This window comes from Silene latifolia, chromosome 7, assembly GCF_048544455.1.
Source record: "Silene latifolia isolate original U9 population chromosome 7, ASM4854445v1, whole genome shotgun sequence".
In the NCBI taxonomy this organism is placed as follows: domain Eukaryota; kingdom Viridiplantae; phylum Streptophyta; class Magnoliopsida; order Caryophyllales; family Caryophyllaceae; genus Silene; species Silene latifolia.
Genome location: NC_133532.1, coordinates 84,032,247 through 84,046,429, shown reverse-complemented (window position 1 = coordinate 84,046,429; position 14,183 = coordinate 84,032,247). Strand labels below are relative to the sequence as shown.

Sequence of the window (14,183 nt, the reverse complement as noted above, 5' to 3'; positions counted from 1 at the left end):
TGATGTGTTGATTGGTGTTTGTGATTGTTGAATATTATCATACTCGTATTGTGACGGTTGTTGGCTTTGATTGTTGGTTGTAGTTGTGATTGATTGTATCTGTCTGTGTTCTTGGGCGCGTTCTGGCCGAGTGGAGTCACTTGTGGGAGTGGCTTCACGCCCATGATTCGCCTATCTCGTGGAACCCGCCACGAAGGGATGTGCACATTAATGGATTTGGGTTTATCGCTCGATGGAGATGAGCGGGGCTTAGGTGGGAACGGTGCGGTCCCCCAGGCGCGAGGAGTGACTGTTGCGATGGGCACTCGGGGGCTACACACTTTAGTGTGTAGTCGGGATTGTGGAGTTGGGTTTGGAGTTTGGAGAATATACGTGATGATTGAGTCGCTTGTTTACTATGTTGTTGGTTTATATAAATTGTGTGATTAGTCGACCCCCGTTTAATGTTTTAAAAGCGTGGTGATCCATTCGGGGATGGTGCGGTTATTGAGAGAGATATGAGTCGATTCTTTGGGATATTTGGGATGTGCCACCGTCGATGATAGAAGTCTTTTTTGTAGCTTTAGTAGTTTAATAAACATTTCATTTAGCTGATTAGACAGTTGGTTTGAGAACTTGTATTCGTATTTCGGTTTTGGTTTCGGATTGTAACCTTTCACTAAAGTTATACTATTTAATGTTGTTTCGTTATTGTCTGATGATTATCATTGCCTCGGGTAACCGAGATGGTAGCATCCTTATACCTGAGTGGTCCTGGTAAGGCACTTGGAGTATGGGGGTGTTACATTGATAGAGGAGCTTAAACAACAAGTTGCATTGTTGAGTTCTACCACACCCAATAATTCTTCACCAAGAGCCCATGTTTATAGCTGTGACTTTTGTGGGGATCAAGGGCATCCACCAAATGAGTGCCCTTTGATGGTGGGAGATGTGAGTTGTATGGAATAAGTGAATGGGGGTATGGGAGTCTAGTCAGGCTAGACAAGCTTTCAACAATAACCACTATCACCTCGGAATGAGAGCCCACCCAAAGTTTTCCTATGGTTCTCAAAATGTACAAAACCCCACTTTCCAATCAAAATCACAAAACCCACCAAACTTCCAAGCTAACAAACAAACCCAACCCTTTACCCAAGGTCCACCGGGTTTTCAAGGAAGGACTTTTTAACCAAGGCCACCGTTTCTGTAATACTACGGATTTCCTAAGCCCGTACTCGGCCGAATATGGCCTACTCGGTCGAGTAAGGGATGTCGTGTATCCTGGAATGGCTACTGCCCAAGATTATTAGGCCGAGTATGTGGAATACTCGACCGAGTAGAGGGTACTCGGCCGAGTATACTCTATACTCGACCGAGTATCTGGTCTGACGGGTGTTATTTCCGCGGTTTGGTTTGGAGATGATTAGAGTTATATAAAACGCGTTAATCCGTTTCTAATTAAATTTTTACAAAACCTAAAAACTCAACGACGCTCTAATCTCTCCAAATCTCTCCCAAGTGTGTGTGATCGTTAGCAAGTTCCTTCATCTTTTGTTCTATCGTCGGTAAGTCCTTGTTTTCCCCTAATTCTTTGATTAATCTTTTAGGGTTTGGCTTGAATTGTGAATTGGGAATTGGGAAAAAGGGGGTTTTGCATATGGTGATTGTTGTTTATGTGATTGTGTTAGGTGGGGACTTCGTAGAGGAGCCGTTCTAGATTGACTTGCTTGTGTCTCTTGCAGTTGTGCTAAGGTAGGGTTTCTCTACTCAGTTCCTGTTTAATTGATTTGAGATTATGTTGTTTTACGTACGGTTATTTGTCTGCTGATCATTGTTGTAGTGTTGGTGTGGTGATGGTGTTGGTGTTGTGATGATTGTGGTGGAGTCACTTGCGGTAGTGGCTTCACACCCTAGTTCGCCCTCCGTGGAACTCGCCACGGGAGGGGATGTGCACATTAAGGGACAAGGATATCGCTCGTTGATGAGCGGGGCTTAAGTGGGGATTGGTTGCGGTCCCCCACTGGCGCCGAGGATTACCTGTTGCGATGGGTAATCCGGCAGGGCTACGCACTTTGGTGTGTAGTCGGTTACTGTGTGAGATTGGGAGACCGGAGGAGGATGATGATCAGCTGGTTGCCTTTTGTACTTGTCTTACTTTGATTATTCAGCAACTGACCCCGTTGTTGTTTTATAAAATCTGTGGTGATCCATTCGGGGATGGTGAGCAGATTGTGACAGGTGATGCAGTTCTTTAGCTACGGGACAGTTATGGGGAGTCATCACTCGAGTCTAGCTTCCGCTGTCAAGAGACTTAGTTTGCATTCTTTGTAGTTGTTAGACATTTCACAGTTGTACTTGGTTTGGTTTTTGGAAACATGTAATCGTTAAACTCAGTTGCACTTTAATAAATGTGTTTTGGATTGTTAACTTTGATATACTAACCTCGGGCAACCGAGATGGTAACAGTCTTTCATGCTAGGGTAGTCCATGGTAAGGTACCTTGGTATGAGGGAGTGTTACAAAGTGGTATCAGAGCGACGATTCTGGCATCTAAAACTAATGAACCCAATGAACTTAGGGAGTCTAAATAAAATGAACCCGGGGAGAGTTGTTTGGAGCTACCGCAAAGACTTGGGAGACGTCCCAAAGTCTCAATAAGGCCCTTACGATCTCAAGCCGGTCACAGGGGGGAAGTTGTTGTGTGTCGGGTCATGTGTGTGTAGTACTTGTGGCATGAATTTTGTTCACTAGTTGGATGATATGGTGGAAGAAGTGGAATATGATAGCATGTGAAAGATGCATTGAATTTTTTCAATATTAGATTTTGAGCATGGAATATGTTGGCATGTTAAGTGTTTATTATGTGGCTTTCAAAGGGTAGTGACATATCGTATATATATATATATATATATATATATATATATATATATATATATATATATATATATATATATATATATATATATATATATATATATATATATATATATATATATATATATATATCTTGGTATAAAATGTATGTATAAAGTACGCTTATGTTATTAGTAACTCGTTTTGGCATGACACGGCCGAGCAGGGCAGGTACTCGACCAAGTAGGGGGTACTCGCCCGAGTAACCAAGCACTCGACCGATTGTTGTTTGGGTATGCGTAGCAGTAGCTACTGGTTGTGGCAGCTCGACCGAGTATTGAGCATACTCGACCGAGTATGTTTTCTGCGTTTTTGACGTTTGCTTCTGGAGTGGAAAACTCGACCGAGTACTAGTAGTACTCGACCGAGTATTATGTTATACTCGGCCGAGTGTTTCTTTGGCGGAGGGTCATTTAGATTTTGAGTCGTAGGCTTTGTGCTTACGTTTCCTTGCTTCTTATCAGCTCAAAATACCGCCAAAGAGGTCAGCCGTGTATATCCAAGCAACTGAGATGTCCACGGATGAGGTAGCTCGTATGATCGAGCAGCAGGATGCACTCCTTGAAGCTCTTAAGAATGTGGGTAGGGGGGCTGAGAAACCGGTGGATGCTACCCACCTGAGCACTATCATCGCCCGCTCAACCCATCAACTTATGAGGGCGTCGGGTGATACGTGCAATTTATATAGTCTTTTTAGCCTTTTATTGCACGCATTCCTATGACATTTCTACAGTTTTGTATTGCTAAATGCCCCGAATTGGCTACTTCGGTTCGTTTTGTCTCATTTGCAGGAATTGACCTTAAAGTAGTGGAATCGTACCTTTTTCATTCCTCCTAGCATGAATTTTAAGGAGATGAAGATTTAGAGCAGAATGCCGTACCTCGGGAAGCGTGAAGGAGGTCCATGGAAGCTAACCAAACGAGTTCAAGGCTGATTTCAGTGGCAAGTTACTCGATCGAGGTCTTCTATGGTCGATCGAGTGGTTTTGGTAGAGCAAGGAGTTCGATCGAGTTGTTGTTGTACTCGATCGAAGTGTGCTATATTGAAGGTGTTCGATCGAGAGCCTTATTTGCTCGATCGAAGAGATTGGCTGAGGAATCACTCGATCGAGAGGGATGAAATGCCTCGATCGAGTGGTTTACTTATTTACTCGGGATTTTTATTCCGTGCTTAGGTTTATTTTAGTTAATAATCTTCCCCCTATATAAGGGAAGACGTCATTAGGTTAATGACAGATCTTATCATACTTACTCTACTCTTAATTACTCTAATTACTGCTGGAACTTTTCCTCTACCTCTTTATTTCCGGATCTGAAGTTTGTAATCTTTCTCTTCTCTTTAATCTCAATTTAATTCCTTGTTTGCTCTTAATTATTGTTCTCTTGTTTATTAGTTTATGATTCGTCTCTTTAATCTCATTATTATGTCTCCTTTTAGCATACTTATTGTTATTGTTGTTGACTACATTAAAAGCATGAGTAGCTAATTCCCTCTATGTTAGGATTAGAGGAGCCATGGTAGAGAATTGATGATGTTGTGAATAGGTTAGACGATTGATTGTGAGAACTGTTTTATACCAATATAACCGTAATAAGTTTAGTTGAGTGCACGCTTCTAAACCTCTTTAATTTGGTTAAATTCGATCCTAGATCGGAAGATTGGAATGAACAGACTTGTTATGAACAGTAGACTACCCTAATGAGGACGGAAGTTAAGTTAGTTGTAATCTAGGGTGGATAGCGGACCGGAAGGACCTTTCCCTTGCCCTAATCACAGTAGATCGTCTGAACTATTTATGACTGAGTTAGTGAACTGCCATGGTGAACCGAATTCCTGACATATCTCTCTTTATTTGATCACATATCTTGCTTTTTCTTGCCTTACTGCTCTTTTCTCTATTTCTCTTACCTTAAACCTTTATTAGTATAGGAAACAACTTTAAAACCCCCATTTATTACTAGACAAACGTAATTAGCAGATAGATACATTAGCCTCCCTATGGAGATTGACCCTACTTCCGCTAACTTCTGTTAGTTGTCTTAATTAATTATTTTTGGTACTAAAACGACTGTATCAAATTTTGGTGTCGTTGCCTGGGAGTGAATTAGCCTATTTGTCTGTTTATTTTCGTTTGTCTTCGTCTCAGGGAATTTTTAATTCCTTGAGACAATTCTTATTTATTTTCTCTAGTGTTGCTTATGCTCAGGTCTAACAGGTCAGAGTTAGTGCCAGCTGATCCTGAACCGGAGCGGACTTTTCGCATTAGACAACGTTTGTTGAGAAAGATTCGAAAGGAAGCCTTGAGTACTTTTGAACCCGAACTAGAACCCTTCTTATTTGTAGAAGACCGGTCTTGTGAAGAAGACAATTCTATTTCTGCTGCTAATCCTGTGAAGATTCCTAATATCGCGAGTCACTCGGAGCCAACAACTGCTTCAATCCCTAAAGATTTCAATCTTGCCACCGAAGATGGAAATACATTTGACATTCGGCCATCCTATATCAATCTGTTCGAAAGAAATCTTTATCGTGGTGTAGCTGGTGAGGATCCGCGAAAACATATGGAGGTTTTCACAAACTATTGCTCTACCATTCCCGCTACTAAGGGAGTGAATCGGGACAAGATCAACGAGGTCCTATTTCCCTTCTCTTTGACCGATGGAGCCCGAGAATGGCTCACTGATCTCGACAGAACCGCGGCTGGGATCACCAACTAGGAGACCCTGGCCATTGCCTTCTATAAAAGGTATTTTACTCCACAACGAACTAATCGGATGAGAGGGAAAATTACAAGCTTCAAGCAAGCACCAGATAAGAACTTTTATGAAGCTTGGTGCCGGTTTAAGAAATTGGTGCGGTCTCTTCCTCATCATGGCTTCGATCAGTGGTTCTTATGCAACCAGTTCTATAATGGGTTGTATGACGATCACCGTGCTATTTTGGATGCCTCATCAAATGGGCGATTCCAAAAGAATATTGATGATGACAAGGGATGGGGAATTATTGAGGAGATGGCTACCCATTGTGCTGAATATAGAAACTCGAGAGGAGGAATTCGAACAGTTAATTCTGTTGATAATGCAGTTGTGGCTCAGCTGAAAGCCATGAATGCCCGTTTTGACAAGTTAGAGTTGCAGAATACTGGAGATCAACAGACGGTTCACTTGTTGACTAGACAAGAAACCGTCTCATGTGAGAGATGTGGAAGAGAAGATTGTCACACTGCTGTTGACTGTCTAGCTGAGAAGGAGCAGGTCTATGCCTTTCAACAATTTAGGCAAGGGGGCTCCTATTACAACAATCAGAGTGGAGTCCATCCTAACTTGAGATGGACTAGTCAGAATGTATTGAATCCTACCCCTCCACCGCAGTAGCAACAACAAGTCTACGTTCCCCCTTATAAAGCTCAACAAGGCTTTCAAAAGCCTCCATCTTTTCCACCACCGCATCAAGGAGCTTCCTCTAGTGGTGTAAGTGAGATGACTGAGTTGAAGTCAATGATACAAGTGTTGACTGTCCAGTTGCAAAAGAGTGACCAACAAAAAGATGCGTCGATCAAGTCACTCGAATCTCAAATAGCTCAACTCGCCACTAATCAATCTTCAAGGAAGCCGGGTCATTTACCATCTCAACCTGACAAAAACCATCATGAGACGGTGAATCTGATTAATTTGAGAAGCGGTCTTTCCTACGAAGGACCTAAATTGTCGACTGATGAAGACAAATCAGACTCGGAAATTATTGTTGCTGAGCTTGAACAGTCGTCATTGGAAGAAAGTATGCTTAACCTAAAGAAAGTCCTCGATCGACTCATTTCAGGTGGTCGATCGAGAGAAAATGCTGAGGAAACCACTCGATCGAGTGAAATTGCTGTTCGATCGAGTAATGCTGGAATTGAAGACTTCGATCGAGTGGATGATTGTCCTCGATCGAAGGATAATGCTGATAAAAGTACTCGATCGAAAGGAAAAAGGGGTCGATCGAGTAAAAATGTTGAGATTCGTGTTGAAACCTTAGAAGAAAGAAATAAAGGTTTGGAAATTCCTATTACAGTCCCTTTCCCGAGGCGATTGCAGAACAAGAAGGCTGAACAACAGTTCGGAAAATTTGCTGATATTTTAAAGAGCCTTCATGTCAACGTTCCATTCGCCGAACTGCTTACCCAGGTACCCTCTTACATGAAATTTATGAAAGAAATATTAACGCGTAAGAGGCATATGAGTGATCATGAAATGGTAGCTTTGACTGAAATAGGGTCCGCCTTAATTCAGAATAGGACACCACCCAAACAATCTGACCCGGGTAGCTTTTCTACCCACTTAATTGATGATGCGCTATGTGATTTAGGAGCTAGCGTAAGTGTCTTACCATTGTCTCTCGCTAAGAGACTTGGTTTGACTAAATTTCACTTTACTAACATGACCGTTCAGATGGCCGACCGTACATTATCGCGGCCATTAGGTGTCTTAGAGGACATACTTGTTAAGATCGGGAGATTCTTTATTCCCGTTGACTTTGTGGTCTTAGACATACCCGAAGATTCTTATACTCCTATTATTTTAGGACGGCCATTTTTATTTACTGCTCGCGCGGTAATTGATGTCGGGGGAAAGACCCTTACTTTTCAGATAGGTGACGAGGAGCTGACCTTTTATCAGTCCAATGTTCGTAGGGCCCCTATGTAAGTTCAACCTTGCAATGCCTTACCCTCTATAGACCATGACACAGATTCTTCAGCTGATAACATTGAGTTTTGTGCTGCTATATTGACACCTCCGCCTCAGACTGAGAGCAAAAAGGAGGACCATTCTGGTGTTTCTTCTGTTGCAGGTACAACTAGAGTGGATATTGGAGATTCTGTCGGTCAAGGTACAGTGAAGGGCAAGCTAAGTGATGGGAATGACACGAGTGACACTGCCAGTAAGAATGACAAAGGGAAGAAGAAAGTGAAGGCGTATGTGGACGCGAACTATTCTTCTTCTATCAATACAAGTTCAAGCTCATGGCGATCCAAGAGGACGGTCCGCAATGCTGAAGGAACCTCCTCCAGTCAGAAGCCCCCTTTTGGGCTGTTGAAGTGCTTTGGAAGATAAGCGGGAAATGTCCCATTGTAAAACTTTGTAATTTGAATTTCCGTTAGACTTTTTAAATTGCGTTTAGACTTTTAGACAATAGCGTAGTTAGTTTTAGCGTAAGACCGGATATAGACTGCATATTTTTGTGAATTTGGTATTTGCGGGAAGCATTTTTCTGTGTTTTTATGCAGGTTTGGGGAAGATATGCTGCATTGGGATACGTGCCAAAGGAAAACAACTCGATCGAGCACATTTTGTACTCGATCGAGAGAAATGTCCAGGAAAAGTTCTCGATCGAAAGGTATTTGGTCCTCGATCGAAAGGTCAAAACAAGGAAGTTCTCGATCGAGCAGATTGGAGGAAAAAGCTCTCGATCAAGTGATTTGAAATCACTCGATCGAGTGACTGCTGCTTATACACACGCAAGGGAGTCTTTTCTTCCTTTTCTATTTTCATTCTAATTGTTCATCTTCCCTTTTGTTGCGATAAACCCTCCAAAAATCCCCCAAAACTCCATTTTTTATTCCCCTTTACCAAATTAAACACCCACATTGTGTTTCTTGCTTAGTTCTCGACAAAAGACCTCTACTTTCCCCTTCAAACTCGTGCTATTTGCGGTTTAGTTAGGGTATTAGGTTTGCGAAAATCGGGTCTTAATCCGATTGTTTTGTTGATTTTTGTTGATTCTAATTGCATTTGTTCGTGGGTAATCATCAAGTAAGTCCTTCCCCTTGTTTTTCATTTTTTAATTTGTTATTTTTCGACCTAAATTAGGGTTTTTAGGTTTCGAAATTTTCGAAAATTGGGGAAAACTCGAGTTATTGTAAATTAATTGACTGATTTAAGGACTTATTTGACTGATAGGATGGATAGTAGTACCGTACCCTCTTCTAGTTCGACTGCTAGTCCATCTGTTTCTGAGACGGTGGTCCCTGCTGCTACCACCGTCACTAGTCCTGTTGTTACTGTTTACTGCTGCTGATGTCACTACAGCTTCTGTCCCATCCACAGTGTCGACCCCTGCTGCGTCGTCACGTCATCATCCTGTTGCTTTTTTCGTCTGCGCTTGTCCCCGGACCGATCCGAGCCGCACTGGATTGCTGCCGCCGCTTCACGAGGACGGGGATAGGGACGAGGGGTCCCTACTACTGCTGGACGCGCTGCTGCCACGTACCATGGAGACGACTCTCTTGATCCGCTTCGATTTTTTTCCGAGGTAACGTTTCGTGAATTCTATTCATCGTAAACGTTTTAAATCTTTAATGCGCTGTGACATCACTTCCACTAAGTTTTTGTGTCGTAATTCACTTGAGAAATTAGGGATTTACGAGTCTGTGGCTGAACTTTTGAACGGGACGGGGATCACTAGGCTGACCACAATGAGTGCTCTGACTTACGAGCAGCTGACCCTTGAGTTTTTCAACTCTTTTACCTTCTCAGCTGGTGCCTACGACACTGACCCGGAGAGCTCTTGTGTCTCCTTTAGATTGTTTAACCAGACCACCACTTGGACCTTAGCTGAGTTTGGGAGGAGGTTAGGTTTGTCTTCTCATGGCCATCAGGACCCTCCTCGGAAGGTCCTGGCTTTACTTTGGCCCACTTTGGCACAGACTCCCTTTGACCAGCGGAAGTTGGCTCACATCCATCTTCCCCCGACCCGTTACTTTCTTCGTCTTATTGGAGGGACGATCTTCGGCCGAAAGGAGCCTAAAACCGTTAACAACGTTGAGTTGTCTATTTTAGGGGGCTATTTAAACATTGATAGCGCTGGCCCCTTTGTTTTTAACATTGCTTACTTGACAGCTAAACATTTTAACGATGTCGGGCAGAAGAAGACGTGCACGATTTCCTGTGGAGGCAAAGCCTCCTACATTGCTCGTTCCCTCTTCACTGACTTCCCCAGAGGCTTGACACATTTAGATAGGGATGCGGACCTAGATATTAATGCCATGTAGGTAATGTTTTGGTTAACTGCAGACCAGCGGACTTGGAAGATTTGTAGTTCCAGGTCTGTGACCTTACCATTTCTCGACCTATCCCGTCTTGTACCTTTGACCACTGTGTCGGGTAGGTTGCCTCCACCTCTACCTTCCTACCACCTTCCACTTACTCCTTTCACTTCTTTCGCTTCTAGAAAGCGGAAGCGACCTGAGACTAGAGAGGGGTCCACACCGACTCAGGATGGGCAGACGTCCACGTCCACGCCGACCCCTATCCCTACTCCTTCTGTTCCACAGCCGGTTCTGCCGGCTAACTTTATTCCCCCTACTCCCTTTGAGGCGCCTGAGGTCATGGACCAAGGGCGTCGTGACGGTCTTCTTCCTGAGTTTTGCACCAGGCAGGCTCGTATGGAGCGGGACTAGGCACTTGCCTTATTTGCTCTATACGAGTACCATATGATGAGGAGACGTCCCATTCCTGAGGGCTGACCACACCCTTCTTTCTACCGGTACCCGGCGGAGGGGTACCCACATCATGAGAGTGAGGAGGACACAGCCGAGCGGGAGGAGAGGGTACGAGCTGACCTTGCTGCTGGGGGTCGACAGAGGAGAGGAGAGGAGGAGGTAGACCCCACCTACGTGGTGGTTGAGGAGGAGGAGGCTGACGAGTAACTACTGGTCTACTCACTTCCCCAGTTTTCTGGCTGGTTTGGGGAAGTTCGCTTATTTTGTAAGTATTTCTGCTTTATTTATTTTTAATTTCCTTTATTTATTCCTTCATTTATTGGCTGTAATTATCCCGTTCCCTGTATATATACTGCTGGTGTATGCTGGAGGACAACAAGGGCGTTGTCCGTTTTGGTTTGGGGAGGGTATTGCATCCTTTGAGTCTGCATTTGCATTTGTTTTGCATTCACGTTTATTTTTCTGCTTGCATTTGTTTTTAATTTCAAATAAAAAATTGAAAAATCAAAAACAAAAAAAAAAATAAAATAAAAATCGAAAAATTCAAAAAATATCACGTTTCATTTTGCATATAGGTCGAGTCGGAACGGTAGATTTCCATGATGACATTGCACTATAACTTGTCATTTCGCTTATGCCTTGCATCAGATTGATAGTTATTAGCTTTGTCATGCGCATAATCTACGAGTTAATGTCAAAAATACAGCTGAACATATAGACTTGACCTGAAAAATTGGCAAACTACTTTAAAATTTCTAAGATATTAGAGCCGTATGACTGGTGTCATTCATGACCAGTTCATGTAGGAATTGAGAGTAGTATACTCCTTGCATAACATGTTCATCACTTTGCACTTTTATGAAATTCGATTGCTTTTTGCTTGCATACATTCGGGTTTGTGGTCGGTGTCACGTGCAGGGAGGTGCTTGCAATTTTTTTTCCCTTTCTTTCATTTTCACCCATTTAGCTCCACATTAGCCAAACTTAGCCTTTTGACCCATTAACTACACCCAAATTAAGCCTGCCTGTCAAGCTAGTTTAGTGTAATTTTTGCGGCATACTTTCCATTGATGCGAGTTGGCTCGTTCTATTTCATATGGAGTTGGTAGAAAAAGAAAAGAAAGGAGGATATGTTTTTTTTTGGTAGAAGGTAAGTTCTCATTAAGCACAAAAGCAACTATTACAAACTAAGGACAATAATAATTAAGAGTAGCTTCTATATTATAGAAGCCATCCAGTTTGCATCTACACTTGTTACAATCTTACATCTAATCATTCTTAATTTGAGACATTGTTGAATCTGGTGAATCACAATGCTCGGTCTCAAAATAATTCCTTCCAATCTTGCTTGATTTCTTTGATGCGACACTGCATAATAGACTGCCATGACAGCAGCCAGACATACATTCCTCTTCAGCAGGCTCCAGTTTCTTCTCCCCACCCAAATTATCCCATTCACAGGAGGTTTAGGAATACAGAGCCAGTCACATATCCCTGCCAGTACCATTGATGCATACTGACAATCTTGAAAAACATGCTCAACTGTCTCTTGACCAGCATTGCACAGGCAACATATATCATCCTGGCAAATGCCATGCTTGAACAGTCTAGCTTTGACATTCAGAGCATTCCTAAGGATTAACCATGATAGAAATTTATGTTTAGGCAATGCCCAACTCTTCCAAATCAGTTTTGCCCATCCAACTTTCTGTTCCTTATGTCGAATCCAGTCATATCCTGAACACACAGTATACCCCTTCTTATCAGCAAGCCAAGTACCAGCAGCATATCCAGACTGAAAATCATCTCTAATTTTGCAGATAGTCTTCCAGTTCCAGCTCATATGAGTCTTAGGAACATGACTATCCCAACTGCTACCTCTGATATATACCTGATGCACCCATTTGACCCACAAACTATCAGGCTTGCTATATATCCACCATACTAGTTTCCCAATGGTAGCCCTATTCCAGTCAAGGCTATATCTAAGTCCAAGGCCCCCCTCACTCTGAGGAGTACACACCTTTTCCCAGTTAACCATAGGTGTTCTAAGGTAGACACTAGTGCCATCCCATAGATAATTGTTGGAGCTTGTGTCCTCCACAAATTAGTGTGATAACATTTGTAAATCTCTTACAGGTTCACAAGGGTATACTTCGTATATTTAATCAGTTGATTAACGTTTACCTAATAACGGTTGGCTTGCTAGAAAGTTTGACGTTATTATCATACAGATGGCGGTGATCAACTGGTCCCTAAAGGTCACACCTATAGGATGTGTTTGAGAAATGTGGTTATAGAAATATAATCACATTGATGCCCAAAATGACTAAAAAGTTAGTCGATGTGTTGATGAGATAATTATTTAATGAAAATTAAATAATATTAGTTGAGACGAATTAACTGTCAATTCGTAAATTAAATATAATAAGTTATATCTAATTAAATATATGTAATGTTAGCTTGGACGAATTAATCTGTTAATTCGTAATTAAATATAATCAGTTGTATTTAATATCAACAAGTTGAATGTGTCATAGTGGTAATAGTGAGGGTACACAAGCCAAGAGGTCATGGGTTCGATCCTCACTAGATGACAATTTAACAAACTTTATATATTTTTGGAAAGACCAAAAATAAGGAGCTTATAGTCCTTATTTCGGTCTGATGGCCGAAAATTAGGAAAGTATTATTCTTTCCTAATTAACTCGATAATTCGGTCAGTATAAAAAGAAAGGGAGAGAATTATTTCTACCCTAATGCTTTTTCTTGACCTTGCCTCCTCTCTCTCATCACAAAACACAAAAACAACTAAATTTTACAGAAAATTTTAGATCGATTTCTAGCATAATCAAAGGGCATATCTCATATCGTCTTGGGTGCAACTAATAGGCGAATATCAATTTTGATATTGTTCTTAGGCCAATTTTGCTAGGACCGAAGGTTAATTCTAAATCCTTATACTTTGTTTATGTATTTTGTTTATGACCTTTAATCATCATTGTTAAATTCGTTATAATCCTTCTAGTTTAAGGGAAGTATACAGATTATTTCCCACAAGTGGTATCAGAGCACTAGGCCACGATTTTAATCTTGATGATTTTCATAAATTTGTATGTGAACAATAGGATTTTCGGAAAAAAAATTTTTAGGGTTTCGGATTTTTTTTAGGGTTCGGAATTTTTTTTTTTTGTGCCGTTTTTCCTGCCGTTTTTCTTTTAGTTTGATGATATTTTTCCACTTTATTTTTCATATTATAGTTTATAATCAGTTAAAATTATCATATGAAGAATTGGGAGTTTTTGATTTAATGCAGATTAAGTTAAAATTAAATGGAATCGTCATGTTTACGATAAAAAGATTGTTTTTGCTATATAGTTTTTGGCATATGAATCAATCATGTTCATTATTTCATATGCTAATCATGTTCTAATAGCAAAGGTAAACAATTTAGTCATCAAATTTTGTTTTAGGGCATATTGCCGCAAAAGAAAAAGAAAAAAAAAGGAGGGACGGTTCTAGGGTTTGCCGTAGGAAAAAAAAAAAAATTATTTTTGTTTTTTTTTGGTAAACCGAGAAAGAAAAAAAAAAGGGAAAGTTTTGTTTTCTTGTTTTTTGCCATATTGCCGAGAAAAAAATTATGGTAAGTTTTTTTTTTGTTTTTCCTAAATTGCCAAAAAAAAAAAAAAAAGTAGGCTGTTTTTTTTTCGGCCGTGTAGGAGCTGAAATAATAAAAAAAAAAAAAATTTTGTTGTTTATTTTCAGCCGAGACCAATTTTAATTGGTTTTTTTTTTGTTTTTTTATTTTGG

General features: G+C 41.1%; 1 protein-coding gene across 1 annotated transcript; it reads right to left on the bottom strand.

Moving 5' to 3' along the window:
* Positions 1-11,589: 11,589 nt before the first annotated feature.
* On the bottom strand, positions 11,590-12,414 carry LOC141590307 (uncharacterized). The gene has a single exon (XM_074410905.1). The coding sequence runs from the start codon at positions 12,412-12,414 to the stop codon at positions 11,590-11,592; it is 825 nt and encodes a 274-aa protein (XP_074267006.1).
* Between the last annotated feature and the right edge of the window lie 1,769 nt (positions 12,415-14,183).

Coding starts and splice junctions, on each gene's coding strand:
- LOC141590307 (XM_074410905.1), bottom strand. CDS start 12,414: ATGGTTAACTGGGAAAAGGTGTGTACTCCTCAGAGTGAGGGGGGCCTT.